Source organism: Sebastes umbrosus, chromosome 6 (assembly GCF_015220745.1).
Source record: "Sebastes umbrosus isolate fSebUmb1 chromosome 6, fSebUmb1.pri, whole genome shotgun sequence".
In the NCBI taxonomy this organism is placed as follows: Eukaryota; Metazoa; Chordata; class Actinopteri; order Perciformes; family Sebastidae; genus Sebastes; species Sebastes umbrosus.
The window spans coordinates 6,418,248-6,442,777 of record NC_051274.1 but is presented as its reverse complement, the minus strand read 5'-3'; the positions used below and the strand labels follow the sequence as shown (position 1 = coordinate 6,442,777).

The following is a 24,530-nucleotide window of genomic DNA, read 5'->3' as shown; positions in this document are numbered from 1 at the left end:
AGAAACTGATAATGTGTGAGACAGAGAGAGTTAAGAAAGACTACAACTGGCACACAGTAGACTATTATTGTGTATCTGTTCCCCACTCTTCCCCCCTGCATTACATCAGTCCTCTCCCCACGGCTGATGTTGTAGAGGCTCAGGCGCTGGATACTGAGGCACTGCTGCATCTGGTTGAAACTCCATAGCCACTGGCCTTGCACAGACCCTCGCTGGCACTCCCAGCGCTGACCACACCTGAAATAACACAGAGGGATGAGAGAGACAAGGAAAGAGGAAGCAGACAGGAAGCAGAGTTGCCAAGTCTGCTAATTACATTTTTGGGGCTTCTAAAGTTAGTCTAGTTTGTCCTGTTGCAAGATCCGCACACAACCCCCCGTAACTGCCACCATCACTCAGAGTGTTGTTGTTGTTGTGAGACAAATCTTCGCGGGGTTGATTGAGCTAACAATGCTAGGTACTAAGTTGGCACAATATGGCAAAAAGTACAACAAAGACTGTGAAAAAGAGAGTGGACATAGAGATTGGATTCACCCTCAAGTTGGGGATGATTCGAGGGGCATTTTGCCATTTTTGTAAGTGTGACATACGAGCACATCATGCCAATCTGGTTCAACATGCTAGCACTGGAAAAACAGAAACGCAGCATCTTTCTCTTCAATGAGGCTTGCTGTCATTGGATTCACAGTCTTTGCAAAAATACAAAAATGAAACGAAATGCAAAAATTAAAAGTTCAACTTTAAGTTTAGTTAACAAGAAAAATGAAAAGTTACAAGCTAAAAATGGATGCAAAAATGCAATGCAATGCAGGAATGAAATTAAATGCGTCCAATCCCAAATAAATTCTTGCATATATATGAAGTGATCAAGTGTCCGCCTCTCTCTGTCATACTGTGGTAGGTGGGTAAGGTTGCTTGTTTTAGGCTTTTTTTGGGGTGGAGAGTTGCTTCTTTTGGGCTTGTTTCGATGGACCTGGTTGCTTGTTTCTTTCACGAGATCTGGCAACACTGACAAGGAGGGATGCAACAGAGCATTCGCAGTAGCCCCACTATATTATATGTACACTGACTCACCGTCCCTCCAGGACACACCAGCCACAATAGGGGTCTTTGGCAGACAGACAGGACTGACAGTCCAGGTGGTCTCCACATTCTGCCACCGGACGCTTCTCTACCTGAAAACACACACAGATAAGGGAGTGCTCAAAGACAAATTCACATGTGAGGTACTAGTCGCGATCTTCTGTTTCACCTTCATGGTCTCCTCTGTATAATAGACTAATGAAATAAATGAAAAATAATAAATCACAAAAGAGCTGCTGTTTTAATTTCAGAAACTCTCTGGCCAAATTTCCCAGCATGAATAAGAATAAAGCTGTTATTGCTCAGCACACACAATCAGTGTGTCTACAGGTCAATAACTGTGGTAAGCAATTCAAAGAAATGTGAGTCCTTCATTAAGGCACGAGAGACCTTATAAAGGATGTTTAACTACACCAGAGTGCCTTGGATTTCATTTTATTGCCAGCTGCAATGTTATAGACCTACATACCGACCGAGTAAGCAGAATAATCATTGCTCTATTATGACCGCTTGCCAAATCCTAAAGAGCACTTAATTGTTTCAAGACTATCCTCCATGTTTTATGTTTTTGTTTTTATTTTTTGCAAAAACATAATTGATGACATAACAATATAAATGACTGAATCATTTGTTTATGACAGTTGCTTTCAAGGTAGCTAATGGGCTAACTAGCTTACCTGGATAGCTACAGGCAAGTAATATAATGCTAACATTATGACTTTTTTAAAGGTCCCATATCATGCTAATTTTCAGATCCATACTTGTATTTTGTGTTTCTACTAGAACATGTTTACATGCTATAATGTTAAAAAAAACCTTTATTTTCCTCGTAAGGTCTGTTTAAATATACCTGTATTTACCCTCTGTCTGAAACGCTGAAACATTGGTTCATTGGCTTTTCCCACACTTGTAGAATTGATTAAAATATTTCGGAGTCTGAGAAACTAAACTTCAATCTGCTTATGACACACAAGCTTTATGACAATTGCAGTATTTGTAATCTAAAAATAATAAAAAATAAAATAATATTTTTAAATAAAAATAATTAGTATTTTTGTTTGTTTTGACTTACAATACTAAATATATACATACATTTGCATAAAGCAAGCTTATTTACCCACTCCCATGTTGATAAGAGTATTAAGTACTACATTTTGAACAGATAAAGAATGTGCAATTAAGTTGCGATTATACTGTGTATATGTTTTTCTCTCTTTGATTTAGTAATGAGTGCAATAGGACAGTTGGTTTCACACCATCTTGCCTTTTGACTCTTTATTTTATTTTCTGATTACAATATTTCTGACTTCAACAAACTAAAGTTCAATCTGCTTATGACACACTACCTTAATGGCAATTGCAGTGCTTGTAATCATAATTAGTTTGTTTTAGATGAATGCATTTTAAATATAACTTGAGCCCTAAAGCTCTACATTCAGATTGAGGCATTCAGCGGTCCAGAAGTGAGACAAGCCATTCAATGTATAGACAAACAGTTTCCCATATCCATCAGCATCTATGGCTACCCACACAGACACTCTGTAGGGAGTGTGCCAACACAATGGAGGCCACTTTCTCTGATCAATACCATTGTTATGTCTGACCTTACACCTCCTGCCGACTGTTGTACCCATCACAGCGGGGTTAGTGACCTTTGACCTCGCCAGCCAGCTGGCCTCTCTGTTTTCTCTTATGTTCTTTGCCTCTTATTCTTTTATCCTATTTTTCTGTGAGAGGGACACAGCTTGAGGAAGTATCAAAGCCTGAAAAACACTCTGACAAACGATAAATTGTCCGCCGATGAATGACGAGCCATGTTCAGTCTCGTGTATGGAGACATCTGGGTGAGTGGGTTCAGTGGACAGACGCGCCAAGAAGGGGTACGGTTCTTGTACATCTGTTGACTAGTTCAAAGATTTGTGGAAACCTATGAATGCTTACTTGCTAACATAATCTGCTGGACTCCATAAACCAGACAGAAAGTTACATTTACCACCTCTAACTGTCCAAAACAGTGTTACTATGTCTTCATACTTACAGTAGTTTTGGTCATGATGTAGATGTGTGCTCCTTTCTGGTCCAATAAAAGGTCACTGTTGATGGGTGAGTTGGGTTGGATCGTCATGTTCGCATATACCTCCACCTGGCCATCTTGGCCCAGATATACCTGAAGAAGTGCACAAGAAAAACAACAGACACTTGAGAAAATGTGGTGTACATATGTATATATATACTGTATGTATATATATGGCTGTCAAAGTTAACGTGATAATAACGTGTTAACGCAAATTCGTTTTAACACCACTAATTTATTTAACGTAGCAGGCTCAGTTTTACTGATACTGGCATCATATGAAACTAGAAAACCTAAGGAAGCCCTCGGTACCAACCACGTCATACTAGCTTGGCGCAAAGGAAGTTAAATAACGCTCCAAACTTATGCAAAATTTTGGCAAGGAAAAACTGGCATGGCCATTTTCAAAGGGGTCCCTTGACCTCTGACCTCAAGATATGTGAATGTAAATGGGTTCTATGGGTACCCACGAGTCTCCCCTTTACAGACATGCCCACTTTATGATAATCACATGCAGTTTGGGGCAAGTCATAGTCAAGTCAGCACACTGACACACTGACAGCTGTTGTTGTTGCCTGTTGGGCTGCAGTTTGCCATGTTATGATTTGAGCATATTTTTTAATGCTAAATGCAGTACCTGTGAGAGTTTCTAGACAATATTTAATAAATATATACATACATTTGCATAAATCAAGCATATTTGCCTACTGCCATGTTGAAAAGTGTATTAAATACTTGACGGATCTCCCTTTAAGGTACATTTTGAACAGATAAAAAACATATGATTAATTTGCGATTAATCGCAAATTAACTATGGACAATCATGCGATTAAATATTTAATCGATTGACAGCCCTAATATATGTATATGAATATATATGAATATATAACACATTTCACTAGGAAGGAAATTGGTAAATTCCTCACACTGCAGGACTAAAATGAGGAGCTGACAAAAAAGGAAATAACGCGAAAGGAATATCTTCTTCAGCTTACAACTCCAACGCAAATCAAATCACACTTGTGCAGGATCGCAGCAGAAGTGGCCATGAATGTGATTACGGCACAGTCAAATCTAATATGAAGCACAGGAAGACACCTCTGGCTTAAGTGATTCCCAGGCCTTCAGACTCTCATGTTACCTCATGCTAATGGGATTAGCAGAGGTTTTCATGCCTCTTTCCAAAAGGCTCTCACTTGATCACTGCGAACAGGACGGAGAATCAGTTGTCCCATTAAGAGGATGCACTCAACACATAATGGCATGGGGAAGTAGCTCTGTAATGCTTGGTGACTTGAAAAAAATTAATGCAGTTTGTCGTTTTGCATGTCAGATTTTGTAGAGTATGCGACGCCGTATTGAAGATGCAATGTCTGTGCAAGAAGTGTATCTGAGATTAACGCCTTAAAACTTGGGCGCGGCCACTATTCTGTCTTTCAGAGAACACAGCGGGCTCAGTTTTCAAGTTTTCAGGTGAAGATACTGGCATCATATGAAACTAGAAAACCTAAAGAATCCACTGGTACCAACTATGTCATGCTAGTTTGTCGGGAAGAAGGCTAAATAACACTACGAATTTACGCAAGATTTTGGAAAGGAAAAACTGGCATTTGAAAACTGGCGATTTTCAAATGGGTCCCTTGACCTCTGACCTCTAACCCCAAGATATGTGAATGAAAATGGGTTCTATGCAGGGTCTGAAATGAACTTTTATCACTGCCTGCCACTGTGGCAGACAAGTATTTCTTTTATGTCTGCCGCTCAGAAATTTTATCTGCCACTTTTGAAATCTCTGCACTAAATGAAGGAAAAACATTTTAGATCTGATGTCATTCAATGTTCGATATATTTTACATTAAAAACATTATATACATGGTGAATTACATTAAATTCGAATTACACTGTAGCTTCCGGGGAAGCCCTATTTTTCGGGGCAGTGAGGGTACTCTAAACAGTACTGTACTGTACTTTGTTATTGTCATTTATAGTGATTGTTTGCATAAAAACATTCAAATGATTATGATTATTTAAATATTTGCTTTGATTTAAAAGAAGTTAAACACGTCATAATTCCCTCTAATATCTATTTTATACTGCCGTGAAAACATCTCTTTTAAAAAACTGGATTTACTGAGGTTTCCCGCCATAATCTTTATTTTACAATATTACATTTGAACACATCATGATAACGTTGTAATTTACCTTCGCCCAATAGTTTTTTTCCCCGAGCAGCGTGTGAACGCCTCATAATAATAACCGAATGGCACCTCCATTAATGTTGGTAACTCCATTATTTGACCAAGCAGGACTGTGCTGCCCACCGGCTGCTAACAGTTAACGTTACTAACTCTCCACCTGCAGATTTCAACACAGATTTGTTGCTCACAGTGTCGCATTATCAGGTAAACAAACAGGGTGTGTCCCCTCATGTTTAGTAGTGGCATGCCTTTTTTCTCTCCGCCCAGTCTCCGGTCAAACAAGCTGAAACATAATACAGCATGCATATGCGTCATTGTGCATGCGTAACTGTTGGAAAGCAACTATACAGAGCAATCAATAGTCACAGAAGCATGGGATGCCAAGGAATTGGACAAGTAAGAACCCGTTCTTAATGGGAACCGGTTCTCTATTCCCATCACTAGCATTTTCCCTGTCTGCCAAAGTTGCGTACAGCCTGACGATTTTACCCGCAACTGCCAAGAATTTACCCGCATTTGGTGGGTGACAGGTGCTAATTTCAGACTCTGGTTCTATGGGTACCTATGAGTCTCCCATTTACAGACATGCCCACTTTATAGCAATCCTATGCAGTTTTTGGTAGCAGTACAAATGTTTTATTTTCCCCTATTTAAAAATGGTATATCTGAATATTTCTGCATACTGGGGTCCCTAAACAGTCTTGGAATTGCATAAATTGGGTATCACTGTAAAGCCGAGACTCTTGTGGATCTAATGAGCCCAACTGTAATCATGTGTGATGATGTTAGTCCCCATAGTAGACATTTCATTGTATTGAGACCATTTTTTTTTTAAACTTGACCTCACTGTAAAAAATGACCTGTGGTGACCTCTAGGATAATCACAGCCTCATGAAACTTTACAGCCACAAACTAGAGACCTAGAGCATTCAGAGGATGGATGGCTTTCCTAGGTATATTGACAATAAGGGAGTTTCTGAGCAGTTTCCAGAACAGAAGCACTCGTCATCCAATCGCCGGAAAATGCAATTCTTGCAGAAATCTTACAAATGTCAAAACATTTTGATACCAAATCACAGCATGGCTTTTTCTATGGTGTTCCTCAAGGTCTTGGTGTCTTAATGTGGTATTTTGGAGGGATTATTGATAATTTTTATCAATTCTCGAGTGGTAAGAAATTGTTAAATTCAGCACCAACTGCACTGAAATCAAGTTGGAGACACAAATTTTGTCCCAAGTTAAACCAAATACACTGATATGAAGTTTAAAATGGGCCATCACACACACCCACACACCCACACAAACACACACACACACACAGAGTCCTGTATCTGGATGCTGTGGAATTTGTCCTGCTGTGATACGATAATCCTGTTACAATAGCTTACTTCAGATGGCTACATGGAGTGCCGCTTTGATCTGCTACCTAAAAGCACCATGTCTGACTCTATGTCTCCCTCCCTTTCTTTCACACACACATCAAACACACACTCACACAGCAAAACAGACCTACTACACGATAACTAGCTCCTCGAATACCTCGCAGCAGAGTTGTCTCTACAGTCATCCTACATGTGACTATCAGATTTGTGCAGATGTTGCTGTGGTGACACACAGCAGCTTTTGGACAATACTGTAGAAAGCCACACCTTGATAAACAAAGCGAATAAAAAAATATTTTGTCTTCCAAAAACTGCCTTAAAACATTTGCTCAAATAAATGTCTCCAATAACCACATTCTGCACTCCACAGAACAAAAAGCAAATGCATTAGGGATGGGATCACGGTGGTATGCTAGTCTGTGTATGAAAACTGTGAGTGCTGGAATGAGTGGAATCTTCCAGGCTGCTAGTTGCGTAGCGATGTAGAAGTGTATGGGAACTGGCACAGACTTCCCATGAAATTGGTTGCAAATGTTTTATGTAGAGGGAGGTGTGTTTGCTTTGCTCGAAATTGAATCCATAGACATCCCTTAGAAGGGTTAGGCAGTGGGCAGAGCTGTACGGTTCACAGTATTAAGTAAACTCTACTGGTGTGATTGTCTTGAATGGAAAAAAAGTGGAAACTGCGTTAACCCCTTAACATTCATTCTCAATTAATTCAAATAAATTGTGCAAGTGTATAAGGGCTTAGAACATTATAATATAAGTGTGTGATGGTCATTCCCGTGCTTTATTATGTCTCATAAGTTGTTGCAGCATTTTTTGGGTTGATACCATTTGATACACAGATTTGGTGCTAAATTTAACCAATTTTTACCACTCAAGAATTGATAAAAAAAAAATATCAATAATCCCTCCAAAATACCACTTTAAGTCACCAAGACCTTGAGGAACACCATAGAAAAAGCCATGCTGTGATTTGGTATCAAAATGTTTTGACATTTGTAAGATTTCTGCAAGAATTGCATTTTCCGGCGATTGGATGGCGAGCACTTCTGTTCTGGAAACTGCTCAGAAACCCCCTTATTTTCAATCTACCTAGGATAGCCATCCATCCTCTGAATGCTCTAGGTCTCTAGTTTGTGGCTGTAAAGTTTCATAAGGCTGTGATTATCCTAGAGGTCACCACAGGTCATTTTATACAGTCTCACTAAAATAAATTGGCTACTATGGGCATTAACATCATCACACATGAATGCAATTGGGGTCATTTGATCCACAAGAGTCACAGCTTTTCAGAGATATCAAATTTATGCAATTCCAAGACTGTTTAGGGACCCCAGTATGCAGAAATGTTCAAATACAGCATTTTAGAATAAGAGAAAATAACACATTTGTAAGACATGTACTGTCAACAACTGCACGAGTTTTGCCCAAAATTGCATGGGATTATCATAAAGTGGGCGTGTCTGTAGAGAAGGGACTCCTGGGTACCCAGAGAACCCATTTTCATTCACATATCTTGAGGTAAGAGGTCAAGGAACCCCTTTGAAAATCGCAATGCCAGTTTTTCCTCGCCAAAAGTTAGCCTAATTTCATAGCGTTATTTAGCGTTCTTCCTGATAAGCTAGCGTGACGTGGTTGGTACAGTAACAATGAATTCCATAAGTTTTTCTAGTTGATACCTGTATCTTCACTCTTAGGTTAAGGGGTTAATAAGAAATTAGCTAAATATTTTGATGACACACAGATCTTTGTTATCCCTCTGATGTGTCCAGGGCGTCTCCCTGCCTCCCACCTAGTGCATGCTGGGGCAGGCTTTAAGAGCCCAAAGAAACTGGCACAAAAATCCAAGTATGACACGGGATGAGCTACCTTGTGCAGAGTCCCTTTGGAGTCTCCGAGGAAGGCGATGCTGTGTCCCTCTCTGACACTGACAGCCACAGCAGTGAGACGGGCGGCCGAGGTGTGCCACGCCGCTTTAGCTTCCAGCGGTGCCCGGCTCGCCATCGGACTCGGGGTGTGGTCGGAGCCGCAGGGATATGCCTTGAGGGTATTCTACACAAACACATGACAGAAAGTTTCATCAAGAGTTATTTATTGATTTTTATGCATCTATCTGAACCGAACGCATCCGGATTGCTTTTGTTGTTAATATTTAAAGCTTCAGGCGAACAAGTTCGTGTTCACGTCTTTTCAATTAGTCTTCCATTCTTTCCTACTCTTGCCTCAGAGCCTTTGAATCCTCTTAATTCACCGTAAGAGGATTGCACCACAGATTAAAGCAGACTCGTACGGACACACAGCCAACTCGCTCTTTTGGTTTCGCAAAGTAACCACTCTAAATCCTGCTTTCTGGTAAGTCTCCGAGCTCTGGCTTCACGTAATTGGCCCTGAAAGAGGAAGTAGAATCTTTTTTTAGTCTACTCTGAGTTTGTTTATTAAAAAAAACAAGATGGGTTATCGTTGTTGCGAGGGGAACTGTGATCTAATACATCCTCTCTTCATTCAATCATCCCTTTTCTTCCTCTAGATTCTTTTATTCCTTCTGCCTGTCGCTCTGTATGCTAGTCTTTCTATTCCCATGTTTCTACCACCCCCCGCCCCCCTTCTCTCTCTCTCTCTCTCTTACTCTCTGTCTTCTATGTCAGTGGATTTCAAAAAAACTCCTTCCTTGTCAGAGCTCATTAAGCAGCAGCACAGCTGATTCAGGGTTAGCTTGGTTTATTGATCCCTAGCGTTCCTATTAAATGGTTCTGAGGGCTGGCAGGACCTGAGCGGCTGAAGGGCAGCAGAGGGGGTCACTGGAGGGCTGCAGCTGGGCAAAGCTACTCCTGGGGCATCTGGGAGCTTTGGGCTTTTCAGCGAGGGCCTCATTACAATGCCTTCCTTCTTCCCGTTACTGAGCTTAATCTCGGCAATCCAGTCATCCCTCGTTACCGTGTTGTACCTTCTGTTTAGTCTTTCTGCGACCACTGAAACCAATTGAGATGATATACTGAAGGTACGTGAAGACAGCAGAAAATAATCCATGAGGATGCCCTACTTTATGGCCATTATCCGTGTAGTAACAAGCACAAAAAAATTATGCTAAAAAGCAATTCTGCAAACGGGACCAAAAATAAACTGTAGTGTAAGGCCCGGGCCACACAGGGAACGTCAGCAGCACGTGGCGGCTGAACTGATGTGTGTCCCATGCGGGGTTGTCCACACTGGCAGCGTTTCTGCTGCTGCTGCTGCTGCTGCCAGCCCTTTCTTTCGACATAGTTTGCCTTTCATAATGGCCATTTCAATTCATTATAAATGGCAATTATATCTACTTTTACACGATAAAAGGTTAAGAAGCATGTGGTAATTTGTAAATAATAGTAATAATCCACAATTAAAACCCTGTACTATATTCATTCATGGAGCCGTGCAAGTCACTGCATGTTCTACAACACTGTCCTGCAAATATTTCAGAATAAAAGCCTCATGTTAACAAATGAAGGAATTCTGTCCACAGAAAAAAAAAAGCTTTATGGCTTTTATTTTGAAATGAAAGCAGGAAGTGTTGATTTTAAAATGAATCTTTCCTTTTTTCATGTCTGTGACATATTCTACAGATTTGTAGACATCTAAACTGTAGTAATGTTGCTGGTATGATGTCAATATACTGTCAAACGATAATTTTCACACATTTCTGTGTGGCTGCTTGAACCTGTTATCGTGGACACCGAAATAAAAAACATCAGGTTCTGACGTTCCCTGTGTGGCCAGGGCATAAGAGTCTCATATGAGCATGTTATTGACAAAATCATTGCTTTAAAAGGCCCATTGCTCCAAAAATATTGTATCTTCTTCTGTCAGAGAAAAAGGTCAGCTTCAACACCAGGTTAAACATTTAACCCCCCTTCCTTCATCTGCTGCATCCTTACCTTGGGCAGGTTGGCACAGCTGGACTTGACCTCGTACTCTATGTATGCCACATCTCCTCTTCCCTCCACCCGGCCGTCCTGGGTGTAGCAGAGGTCACGGGTGGAGTCGATGTGTCCGTCGAGCTCGTCCAGCGGGTAAACGCACAGAGCCGAGGCATCCAAGGGAGTGTTGTTTGTGGAGCCGACGCGGGTTGAGAAGACTCCCAGCAGATCCTCGCCTTCCCGGCCTGCACCTTGTCCCACCTGTTGCAACAAAGGCGCGGGGGGAAAAAAAACTCGGGAAAGTTAAACCCAGCCAGCATCAGTGTAATCTTGATGTGAGTCCATTTCTTAGAGCAAAAAATTAAACTATATTTTTTTTAATTTTTGCTCCCTACAAGTATTTGGAAGGTCTCCTGTTTGTAATATTTAGGGAGAAAGTACCTGGGCAGCCTGGAGCAGGTTGTAAGTCCTGGAGGAAGAGGAAGGGGATCGGCAGACAAGAGGAACTTCCACGTAGGAATAGTAGGAGGTGTCGTCCAAGCACACTCTGGCAGCGTAGGTCCGGTACTCCCTCGATGCAGACTTGATGTCACGGCGGTAAAACAAGAAGTACACATACGTGCGCCGCGTGAACGCCATCACAAAGTGGTGGTCGTATTCCGACAGGCGCCCGGCCACAGCCAGCTTGGCCGTCTCCTCGTAGGAAAAGACGGGCGGTGATGAAAGGTGGCGGGTGGAGATGGGCGGGTGGCTGGCGGTATAGCCCCTTCCCACATACATCACCGTCCTTTCCCCGCCACGGAGCCCCACCACCAGCCCCACGGTTGACACCGACGGGTCGTTGGCCGCGACATACTGCGTATCCACGGGCCTCTCGGTGGAGAAGAGAACCTCCTTGATCGACGTGAGGTTGCGTTTCTGGCAGGTGCCCTGGTGGATGCTGCCGCAGGTGATCAACTCCAACGCCGTCGGATCCACCAGAAGCAGTTTGTTGTGGTTGCTGGTTCTCCTGGCCTGGGGACAGTTGAGCTCAGTGACCGGAGGAAGGCAGTCTTTGCTGTCGCTCACGGGGCCGGTCTTCTCCTCTTGCTCCAGCCGGAGTCCATCTGATCCGTTCAACTGGAAGAGGTGGTCCCTGGCCCCCACGTACACCGTCCCCACAGAGGGGTCTGGGTGGAGCACCAGGTGCTGGAATTCAGTGTCATTGCGGGAAAAACGAGCGTAGGAGCGACCATGGGCTGCGGCGAAGATGACGGGGACGAGGAGTAAGAGCAGGGTGGAGTTCAGAGCCCCATGTAGCATGGCAAATATTCTGAGGGAAAGAAACAGAGCAGGGTTAGAGAGGCCGGCACTAGCAGATGTTTGAGGTTAAACATCAACATTCGAGAAGGCTAAAAGCTGCTTCCATATTGCTGAGTAAGTGCAAGTTTAAGAGTTTTAGAGAGCTTAGGTTTAGGCTGAGAGAAATGTTAAGATGTGGGGAGAACCTCTTAAGAATTTAAGCTTGTGAGAAAATGTTCTTTTTTTTCACTGTTGCTCTGGCTGACATGTTCCATCATTACCATGAACACACACTGTGGTATAAACGCACTATTTACTCCTGTTTGAGTAGTGTCTGCTTAAAACAACAGTGCCCTGCTATTTTAGGAAATGAACTAGTCGTTTAACGAGGAAAAAAAAAAATGGAAACATATATTCAAGATTTTTTTTTGTCCTTAGAAGGAAATCCTCTCTCTCTCTCTCTCTCTCTCTCTCTCTCTCTCCTTTTTAAACTTACAATTTGTTTCATTTATTAGCCATTATCAAATAACAAAGACCAAAGTTAATTATTATGTTTAATCTTAATTTATATTAAGGTATAGGAATATTTGTCATTGTTTTGTGTTGTTAATTGATTTCAAATAATAAAAAAAAAACGGGGTTATTTGCTCACTCCCATGTTGATAAGAGTATTACATATTTGACAAATCTCCCTTTAAGGTACATTTTGAACACATAAAAATGTGTGATTAATTTGTGATTAATTGTGATTAACTACGGACAATCATGCGATTAATCGCGATTAAATATTTTAGTCGAACATTGCCAGCCATATTCTTTAAATACAGTTTTCAAGGTTCAAAAAATCTTTTGGAAATAACATCTCACCATTTATGTTCTTTGTTAAGCTGAAGACTTTCATATCCCATTCCTTTCCTCCTCTGTCTGGGAATGTTAGCAACACTGATGATTACTAATCTGCATACAAAGCAGAGAGAGAGAGAGAGAGAGAGAGAGAGAGAGAGAGAGAGAGACGTGACTCAGAGATAGACAGAGGCAATATTCAAAATGAATGTCACATTATTCATCACAATTTCACAACACCTAGTGTACGATTAGCGTTTAGAACATTATCAACATGTGGAGTGTCGCAATCAAAACAACAGCAACAGTATCCCTTACTCCCTTACAGCCGGAGCATTGAAAACAACTCATTTCACCATTTCCACATCCATCACTGGACGCCTCTGAGAAGAGTGGTTTGCGGACACTGAGAGCCTTCGCATTAAGAGAAAAAAAAAAGCCTTCAATTATTGAACAGTTTCCTCAGACCTTTCACTGACCTCACTGAGAAAGGTCACTTGGAAAAATAAATAACTTGTGTACACCATAGTGTATGAAGCAAGCTTTAAACTGAAGCTCTATACACAATGAGATACGCAGGATATTAATTAAAATTGAGCCCTGGCAAGTAGGTATTATTTATGCCCAAACAACACTCATAATGACAGAGAAAGAGAGAAAGCTATGTGTATATATAAGACTGTGATATTAAGAAAAAAATGCAATATTGTGCACCATTACCTTGCAGTGTGACTAGATTGCTAAGACATTAGACACGCGGTGCCATCTCACCTAACTGTCGACCCCCTGGGGCTGCAATCAGGACAAAGACGAGGGGTGTTGAAAGGGAGGAGACCAGGGAATCGCTGTGTGTGTGTGTGTGTGAGTGTGGAAGGGTGTGTATTTGGGCGTGTGTACATGACCGGGGGCCATCCAGGAGCAGGTGCATGTGTCTTAGTATGTGTCTGGTAAGTGGGTGAGTGTGTCTCAGTCCTCCTCTTTACTTATTCATGAGCAGAATAAGAAGTATAATAAGTAATAACCTCCACGCCCACTGTCAGAGGATTTGAGTCGTGCGTGTGCTTGTGCGTGAGTGAGTGAGTGAGTGTCAAGAGGAGTGGCCGTTACAGTCTGTTAAACAGGGCTTGAAAACACATCCTCGTTTGACGCAGGGGAGGAATAGTCCTTATGAAATATATATATAAAACAAACCAACTCAGTGTGCCTCATGTTTTATTGAGCCCAAATCTCCAGAGCTGTCAGATATAAGTTCTCTTTAGCCACGTTACCGGTGTGGCTCTTCAACGGTCGGTCTAACACTCCTCAGGGTGAATTGTTACAACTTGGGTGATTCCTTATAATCTTTAGCACAGTCATCAACTTCACGTTTTCATTTGTCCAATACAGTACTAACAGTACAGTACTACAGTCTAATGACATTCCCCATCAGCCTCAGCTGTACTTTGTGTTTAGTGCTTATTTGCAAACTGTTAACATGCTAAACTAAGACGGTTAATGTGGTGTTGTTACCACTAAATAGCATACATCGGACCGGCAATACGTCATCCAGCCCTCTTTTTTGGGGAAAACAATCCTGTGTCCCCTAAAGACGGTAACGGAGTAAAGAGAAGATGTCTCCAAAGTCGTCTCCAAACTTCTACTTTAAACAAACCGGTAATAGTAATAACGCTATGCCGAAGAGTTGCTGTGTAGTTGGTTGCACCAACAATAAATCCAAAAACGCTGAGCTCGATTCGTTCCCCTAAAAAAGATCTAATAGAGTGGCTTTATGGCTCCAAGCTATAGACCAGACCAGCATCACGTCATCGCTGAGGCTGCGCTCCCTTTTCGGGGAAAGAAAGCATTAGTTTAGCATTAGTTTCCATAAGCTACTTGGTCATACCAGACCAAGTTAGGCTGTTGTAGGAAATCTCCTGAGTGTATTACAATGAGGAGGGATATTACTTAGGAATTAAAAATATCATTTGTAAGAGGAAGAATGGATTATTCCTTTTTTGAAAAGTCTTGCCTTAAAATGTCTGAAGTCAGTGTGCTAGATTAGAATTAGTTATTTTTTGACACAAAATAGGCCCATCAAGCCACTGACAACAACTACAAATATGTTGCTTATTTCTGTTTTACAGCTGGATGGAATGAGATATATTATATTGTACACTCTTTAAAGCACATCACCCTTAATTCAGGACTTGTCGTGAGCTGTACCTAGACTTATAACTTTTTTCTCTGGATATTTTCTTCCTCTTCCAGCCTCTGTAACAGAGAGCCTGGGAACAATTCTAGACATATTCTCACTGCTACTCTGAGCAGGCGTCCTCGCCTACTCTTTGACCTACCAACATGCCGCGACCGACATATTTATAGCATGCGGCGACCCCATCGCCATGGGAACTTCCTCTTACCAAACAGCTATGATGGCTTCCTATGAACTACCATGAGATCAGACTTGATGACTGTAGTACGGGAAAAAGTGGAGATGGAGGGGAAGAACAGAGGAAATACAGCTGTGGTTAATGTATAAAAGCCAAGAGGGGAAGTTATTTATTTTTCGATATCCGAGACCTATTAAGGCTTTGCAACATTTTCACTTAATTTATCAACTAAATGACCACTCTTCTACTTAGATAGCTCTTTCTATAATCATCCATTTAGTGACTCTTGAAAACAGTTTGGGGATTTTTTAGTGGCATAAATCAACAAACATACTTTTAAGGCTTTTAAGCTAATAACAAGTTGTTTCTTCTTATAAGAGTGTGGATCCAAGAGGTTCATCTTCACTCGCTACATCTGGCCTTTGCCACAGTCAGTCTCCTGATGTTGTGAAACATCCACATTTACTCCCACTTTGGAAGTGTTTGGTAGTATAATAAAATACCAGCGCCACCCTTTAGAGAAGCAGAGGGGCGGTTTCTCTCATGCTGTTCACCAACAATCTCCAGAGTTCATCAGTTGTGTCTGGTATGCAGCATGTTGGGCCAGGGGGCACAGTCCACCAACCTATAAACAACCTCTAGTAGACCATTAGACTGTCAACTGAACTGGGGAGGGGCACTGGTGGTCACAAAGCAACTATGGAGCAAATATTCACATGCAAGAAAACATATAAACATATGTGTGATTTCTAGGGTTGGACCCAAATCTGGATTTTTTCATTCAAATTGGATTTTCAATACGAAGTTTCGGCTATTTTTTCCTTTTTTCTTTCATTTTCTTTTCTTATAGACTATCTGGCAATCAGAAAATCCATTTGCATAAGTTTCACTAATGATTTTGGCCACATTAACATAGTCAAATGTGGTCAAATGCGACCCGCCACAATGAGCCAAAAATATTTTTACTCCTTTAAACTCCGATCCCCTTGGGGGTCGTGAGCTTTACAGCACCCCTCACCCGGACCTCACCGCTTCCCGGTGTCATGGATCTATAAGTGCTCGCTGTGCCCTCTCTCCCTGCGAGGAGGGAAGGGCCCCCCTGTTCGCCACTCTCAACTGAGCAGGCTGTCCTTAATGCATCAGGTGTCTGCGGTGATGTAGGCAACCCATCCGACCCGTCTTTGAAACACGGACCCCGTTTTGTTTTCCATTCTTTGCGGATTACAAACGCCAGCAGCGTGACGAGGCACTGAGCATCTATTCTGCGCTGAGCGCTGCACATATGGTGTTTTCTTTTTTTGGTCGCAGGGAGTTGAAAAATGTTCAACTCTGGGACGGGGCAAATACCTCAAAGACCAACCGTCACATCCAAGCGCCGGAAGAGCGCCGGTCGTTGATGTCAATTTCCGTGGTGGCCAAACGGGGGGGTACTAGAACTTCCGTGTCTGTCACGTGATGCCATTGGGCCCAAAAATACTTTTTCCCATAGACTTACATTGGGAAAGAGACGTCAGTAACTCAGCGGATCATTTTTTTGAGGTCAATCAACTTCCCAGTACGAACACTTGAACAGCCCTTATTAAATCATTAGGTCCTGACGGCTGTGACCCCGTGGAGGAGACAACGGAGGAGAAATTAATACACATTCACTCTCCGCTACCTGCTTCAGCCTTCCCTTCATCTAGAGCAAGTACTCTTAACTTGTGCCGACATTTTTTTACTTCAGCAGATATTCCGTATCATAGCAGCCGGACGCAACCAAAGCGTCTCAGCTGAAAAAAACGCTGCTCCTCAATGTCTCTCTGTTTTCTGCATATAACAGAAAAAAACAAAGTATTTAATTAGTTTTAAAACTGTCATCTTTGTCATTTAAAAAGCAACAATATACCTAATAATAGCCTAACAATAAATCTTATTTATATAGCACTTAAATCAGGATAAATCAATTTTCAAAAAATAATAATACCGCTGAGCGATGTCGTTAAGCCAATCATTGTTACCGCTGGGGAAATTCCTTCACCGCGACCGCTCTAAGGTGACATACCCATCCCAATCAACAGTAGTAGAAAAGTTGATATGTGTGTGTGCGTGTATATTTATAGACTCTATAAACTTCTCAGAATGTGGTCTCTTCAATGAACTTTTGCCCTAACCATTCCTATCTGTCTCGCTTTCCCTCTCTGTCCATGTTTATTAATCACAGAGAGAGTCTGCTGTGCAACTTCATTTCTAAAGCTCCTAATGAGCCGTGACAGCCCACTGAACGCCTAAGACCCATACAATATGTGGGGTCAGCAGCACAGGGACAGTGAGGGGGACATTGGGCCCGGAGCCATGGAGCACTGCTTTGCATTGTTATGTTCTGGTGGGTCGGCCGGGTCTCGCCCCGGGCCCCCGACTCTGCAACGCTGGCATCTGTGGATCCCAAACAGAGAGGACAGTAGAGAGAGTAGCAGAGTGTCTGTTTGAGATCAGCAATGACCACACGCAGGCAGGATGATACAGAACAGGCACAAACGTTTGCCAGTAAACGATTGCGATTGATTTAAAAGTAGGGAGAGGAAAGAGTCGGTGTGCTATATGTGTTCGGGCGACTTTTATGAGACTGTTAAGTTGACAACAATGTTTTTGAAAAGACTGAAAATGCCATTCTTGGTGCCTCTACAAAACAAATTGAGGCGTTTGCTTTGTTTTTTCCTACAAGTTTCCAATGCTAGAGGAGACTGTTGATAGTAGGGCTGGGACGATACACCTATCTCCCGATTCGATACTATCTCGATACTTGGGTGGCGATTAGATGTGTATTGCGATTCTACAAGTATTGAGATTCAATATTGCGAGTTGTGTTAACCTTTTTTAACACTTGACCATGGGATAAAGTTGAATCATACACTTTTAGGGACTTTTATTTTGGAAAAGATCCAAATTGATACAGTAAGATTGTTTGATTTTCAGCATGTATGTAGTCAGAGATGTCCTGAAGTCAAATATATCAGTCATTGTCAGGAATTATTTATTACATTTTTTCCCAGCAACCCAAAAATCAAAGAATAAAGACATTTCCCTCACGAAATAGTGGTATTTTATTTTTAATTTATAATGGACATGTAATGTTTTATACTTCTGGTGAATATAATCAACAAATCTTATTTCAATATATGTATTTTGTATATACAGTTCCCTTTGTTAACACCTTATTTTGAATGCCGAACGTAGTCACACATGTATACTGCACGTGTCAGCTCCATCGGGGTTCAGTATATGGGTGCTCTATAGTTGTGGCATTGGCTGATTTGACCACGGAGATGAGAGTGACGGCCGGCTTGACCGCACGTTTCCGCAATACGATAACGTTTCCTGTCCATGACAGAGTTAGCATGCAGCTTTAGCCGTGATGTCTAGCTCTGCTTTTCCTGGCAATGTGTGAAACCCAAAGTGTTTCCATACTCAACCCGATGTGTATTGATTACGACTTTGGATTTAAAATGTGAGGGTGCAGGTCATATCCACGCAGACCCTCCACCGTTTTTTACTTTTTCATTTTGGCTAGTGGCGGCCGGCCGGTTTGTTTTGGTTGAAAGATACGGAACAGATATGACGTCACGTTACTCAGACTACAAATACAAATAAAAGGGGCAACTACCTTCTTCCTCCGCATAGACTCAAATGAAGCAAATATATTGATTCTGGCATTAAAAAATACATTTCAAAATTGTAAAAAAAAAAAAAGGTGAATCAATTTCAATTTCACTACAGTTTCATTGTAGGTGAATTCAAAATCACCGTAACAGTCTGCACATCTAGTTTAGCTCGGAAAGGCCCGGGGGATGAAAGTGGCTCGCCGTTGAGTGACGGCTCGCTGTCCCCTCTCTCCCTGCAGGGAGGAACAGTCCTCGGTGTGTCAGGGGTCTGTGGCGATGTTGGCAACCAGCCCGTCTTGAAACACAGGCCCCGTCTCGTCTACCATGATGCTTTGTGGCTGTGACAACCAACGAGTTCATGATTAAATTGTTTACTAGAGCACAGTGATGGAAGATGTTCTCAGATCTGTTACTTAAGTAAAAGTAATACCACAGTGTCAAAATACTCTGCTACAAGTAAATGTCCTACATTCAAAATGTTACTGAAGTACAAAAGTATTAGCATCAAATATATACTTAAAGTACCAAAATTAAAAAATAGCCTCTAGTCATTACGCAGAATGGCCCATTTCACAAGAATATATATTATGGTGTATTATTGTATTATAATTATTGATGCATTAATGTGTTCATCACTTTAATGTTGCAGCTGGGAAACATGCTCATTTTAATTACTTTATATGTTTAATAATGATATATTACTTAATAATACACCACAGTTTATTAGTTGATTATTATTTAGTATTAAGAATCTGAATCTGCACATCGATCGATTCTCTTAATTTTGCTTTTAAAGTACACCAGATTGATGCATTAACTTTAAAATGTACAAAATGTTCTTCTGGTGGGGGGAAAGCCCCTGGACCCCCCTAGAGGGTCCGAGGTCAGGATGATGGTATCACCTCCACCTCATTTGGAGCCAGGGAAAAACCCTGTCCCTCTATATATTTAGATAGTTAGATCGGTGAAAGCGCTAATATTATGAGAGGCAGATGTACACATGCTTGGCCCCTTTCCACTTCCGTCGCCTTCTCTGGGGTCAATGGCCGTCTCTCTCCCCTCAGTTCACATGCAGACACAGAGGGTGTCTCTCTCTCCGTCCCTCCGGTGTGCTGAAGGGGCTCTCTGTCTGCCGCTGGAGGGAATAGTGTCCCTTTCACAGCTCCTCGAGCAAGAGGCTGCACTGAACGGACACAGGATAAAAGCCACTTCCCTTGGAAAGAGAGTCTACACACACATCAGCATAACACAACACACTTTTTCATGTGTGCACACACACACGCACGCACACGCGCTCAGCCCGTTTTATGACAGGATCTTTTCACCCTGGAGACAGTAAAGCTCTCCCTGGGAAAAGCAGGTGTTAAGCCGAGCTGCTTGGTACAGCATGACACACGACCTGAGATCAACTGTAAGACCAATGGACTTTCAAGATGTCTATTCTTTACACACGATCATCATTCAATACACACCAGCTCATTTTTAAAAAAATGAGCTGGTGTGTCCGTCGGATTTTTAAGACTGTGTTTTGGAGAATCGATAGTGTCGCACAACATAATATAGCAATACTCATGTGTATTGATATTTTCTTACAGCCCTATTCAGGATATCATGACAACTTCATCAATATGCCAATGTGGAAAAAGTAAATAATGTACTTTTAACTTGAAGTTTTATGCTGCCCCAGCATTAAATAATTAAACGGGTCAGAAGTGCCATAAGGCAAAATGCCGTGATGAAATGGAACCTTCGAAATAACATGACCTCAAGAAACATGAACCAGAATGATGCAATAACATTTCATAACGATCAGTTGAGTTTTATTTTATAAAATTATTTAGCAATTTATTGGTTCTTTTAAGTATTTTATTTTATACATTTATCATATTCATTTCATAATGTAATTTATTGTTTTTAGTAGGGCTGTCAAAGTTAACTCGATAATAATGCATTAACGCAAATTGCGATTTTTAGGTTGTAGCGGGCTAGATTTTAAAGCTGGAGTGAAGATACTGGCATCTTATGAAACTAAAAAACCTAAAGAATCCATTGGTACCAACCACTTCACACTAGCATGTAGGCAAGGAGGATAAATAACGCTCCGAACTTACGCCTACAAGATGTGTGAATGTAAATGGGTTCTATGGGTACCCACGAGTCTCCCCTTTACAGACATGCCCACTTTATGATAATCACATGCAGTTTAGGGCAAGACATAGTCAAGTCAGCACACTGACACACTATTGGGCTTGAGTTTACCATGTTCTGATTTGATCATATTTTTTATGCTAAATGCAGTACCTGTGAGGGTTTCTGGACAATATTTGTCATTGTTTTGTGTTGTTAATTGATTTCCAATAATACATATATACATGTATTTGCATAAAGCAAGCATATTTGTCCACTCCCATGTTGATAAGAGTATTAAATACTTGACAAATCTCACTTTAAGATAAAAACATGTGAGATTAATTTGCGATTAACCACGATTAACTATTTTAATCGATTGACAGCCCTGGTTTTTAATATTGAACACTTTGGGACTTCATATATTCACATCCTGCTAATTTTGAAATCTTTATTATAATTAATTTGTGATACTGGAATATATATAAATAGACCTGACTTGACTATAGATTGATAATCCCTCTGTATTATAATGCAATGTGGAAATTAATATTTACATTCTTAACTTTATATGGAGTTAAAAAATAGGACGAGAGTAGCTCTGAGCATCTGACAACAAGGCCTTTGACCTTCTGACCTTGACTAAGAGGGAGAGAGAGAGAGGAGACTACTGATGTCATGGAAATATATGACGAAACTGGAACTGATGCTTGCCGTAATTCTTCAGTTCAACATTCAACAGGCCCGAGGATGAAAGAGCAGTCAGGAAGAGGCAGGCGGTAGACCGACTCCATGAGAGGGAGAGCGAGGAAGAGAGAGAGAATGAGAATGATTGACAATAGCAGCTGAGGCCTGATTTAACTTTTTAACCGGGGACAGGCAAACGTCTGTGGGACCCAAGCGGCCCTGGAGTGCAATAAAATATGGCCACTTAATAAGCATGTCTGTTATAAATCTAAAAATGCATATTTGAATATAGTGCTGGTTGTGTGCTTTCATTATCTTTTGTGTGTGTGTGTGTAAGACGGAGCGTGTTAAGTGGCCGGTGGTCAGATCCTTAGAAAGAGCCCCTGTTGACAGGGTTGGAGCTGCAGCAGCAGCGCAGGCAGCAGCCAACAAATCCTGCCACAATTACAGACCTCAGCTCTCTGGACACCCGTAGGAGAGTCAGCCAGACGGCCACACTGAATGACAACGTCAGAAAAAGACGAAGAGTGGATGACGAAGCAAAAAACATAATAAAAATCATAAACTTAAACTTGAACTTGTACAAAACATCTGGAAGTACAGTTGCTTATGTTTGCTTACTGAGCCACGCTAATCCAAGTGGCTGCTGGCTATAGCTTCATATTTAATGGAAAGATATGAGAGGGGTTTTGATCTTCCCATCCAGCCTAACTCTGGGCAGGAAGGCGAATAAACATATTCCACATAAAATGTCAAATATACCAGGACTTCTACTGATCTGAGCTGTTTACTTCTAATGTAAAAGAAACAAATTTTGATTATACTCATCAGTGATTGAAGTTTAAAGCCACTATCAAATACACTGAATGTATCCTGTTTGTTTCCAGAGCTATTACCATAGTAAGGAGAAAATAATCTCAAGCGGGCAAACTGAACAGACAAAGGCCTGTGCATTCTGTCTACAAAAAAAAGACAAAGCCAGCTTAAATAGCTTGTCTGTGGCTAGTTCGGAGGGGCCTGGCCATATGCTCGGGCTGAAGCATCACGTCATCGAGGACGCTGGTATGGTCATTGTGTGGCAGAATGCTAAGGAGGTGGCAGTGGGACGTGCATGCGTATTCATGTGTTTGTGGATGGTCAGCATACATTACCACCTACGGCTTGTACAGCCACATCTCCCCTCCAAGTCACACACACACACACATAGACACACACACACACACACACGGCCGCCTCTTCTTTCACAGCACTCAATAGCCGAAGAAAGCCCTTTGTCGTCCTTCGTTGTCGTGACGACGTGCCTGGGTCGAGTGAATAGAGAGTGGAGGTCTAGCTCTCCCGGTCTGTGGGCATTTTAATCAGCTTGTCACACTGTCTGTGGTCTAACAACACTTGTGCGCTCCTCTGTCCCTTGTTACTTGTCACAAATGCTTCTTTTTTTTTTTTTTTTTCTCGGGAGTGAGCATATTTTATGATTCTGAGAGCTGTGCGAAACATCAAGCCTGATTTTCTGCTCTATTATTGAGTTAGACAGTAGACACTGACAGACTCCAGCCAGAGTATCGTTGCTAATATTCCTGGGCTGAGGGGTAGAAAATCTGGTCTGCTCTCTGCCCAACCTCCAGTTTAATAACTTTCATGGTTATGAAACATGCAGTATGCTTTCTCAAAAGCCCAGAATAAGCCTCAAAGATAAACCCTGTGTATTCCCAGGAGAACTTATTGCTGGGTGTTTGAGTTTGGAACAAGAATCTGAGAACATGATTTGTTTTATTCATGAATGAGCTCGCAGCTCATGACCCCTGGCGAACCTTTGACTCATAACACGCTAAGTGGAGGCCCGTTCTGCGTCCCCCTTCTGTCTCACCCTTCTCAACAAATCCTCTCGCCCGTCTCTCCTTCCTCCTCCCCCTCCCCTCTCCCTCTGTCCACTGTGCCTGGTATCTCAGGCGCCTATCTGGATGCCATGCATTTTCTAAATGTTTAGTCAGGGATTCTTTGCGGCTGTTGTCCCTGCACGCCTGGTAGTGATAAGCGCTGCAGAATTATATCATTACATCATTCCTTAACTAGGAAAATACACTCTAGAGGGTTAGACCTGACCGTGTAACTCTTTAAAGCCTTCCCTCCAGCCAGCTTTACTTCTTGTTATTTGGTTCTTTCTCAAACAGAGAACGGGAGTGTGATATGTGGTGCCTTCAAATGAAACTTGTGAGCTTGTGTTTACAACACGGGAAGTCGTGTACACGATATGCTTGCCTTTCAAGTGGTTAAGTCATGAGAACACCCTGCTAAGCAACGCCAATCTTAACGTTACTGTTGGTGTCTAGAAGCCACAGAGACTAACAATTGAGCAAGCTAGCAAGCGGGTAACATCCTGCAGGAAATGCAAAGGTATAATGACAGAGGAAAAAGATGAGGCCGTTGGGAATATCAACATTTTCCTTAGACATATTATAAAATTACGAAAAATTACAATATATTAACTTATTATGCACTGAAAACTTAACTTCCATGGCCTCCGCCCTTTCTGACAACGTCAACAAACACGTCACAAGTCGTGACCTCGGAGCTTTCAGAAACTTTCCACTTACGAGGTTGTGAATATCACAATATGGTTCTTATGGGCTCAACTCGTGAACACGGTAAACACGACCCCATTTGAAGGCACCATAATAGTCAGATGTAATTCATTACCATGACAACCATATTGCATCGTTTTTCACCCCATGTTTAGATGAATTTACTGTTCATCAGACCACAGATGAGACAAGAATTAGCGCAACACACCGACTCTCTCTCACTCGCTCTCTTCTTCACCGTCTCTGGCTGTCCTCTGGCTACTGCTGCACCCAGGAGCCGCACCGCCGCAAGCCGGCCACAGCGCACCGGAGGATGGATAGACATGTTGCCGTGATCCGCCGTTTGAAATACAGTTTTGGGATG

The 24,530-nt window shown here is 41.8% G+C and overlaps 1 protein-coding gene across 5 annotated transcripts in view; it reads right to left on the bottom strand.

Annotated features, from left to right (window-relative positions):
* The window catches only part of plxnb1a (plexin b1a), an 87,963-nt gene that overhangs the window by 36,808 nt on the left and 26,625 nt on the right, over nt 1–24,530 (bottom strand). For 3 of the 5 annotated variants that reach the window (XM_037772860.1, XM_037772864.1, XM_037772861.1), the window contains 7 exons: nt 12,785–12,874; nt 11,078–11,948; nt 10,655–10,897; nt 8,613–8,795; nt 3,122–3,250; nt 1,075–1,175; nt 105–237 (listed from right to left, as the gene is read on the bottom strand). In XM_037772860.1, the coding sequence (XP_037628788.1) occupies nt 105–237; nt 1,075–1,175; nt 3,122–3,250; nt 8,613–8,795; nt 10,655–10,897; nt 11,078–11,938 (1,650 nt within the window). In that variant the 5' untranslated portion in view covers nt 11,939–11,948; nt 12,785–12,874. The remainder of the gene's footprint in view (nt 1–104; nt 238–1,074; nt 1,176–3,121; nt 3,251–8,612; nt 8,796–10,654; nt 10,898–11,077; nt 11,949–12,784; nt 12,875–24,530) is intronic. The other 2 variants (XM_037772863.1, XM_037772862.1) reach the window with 1 other exon arrangement.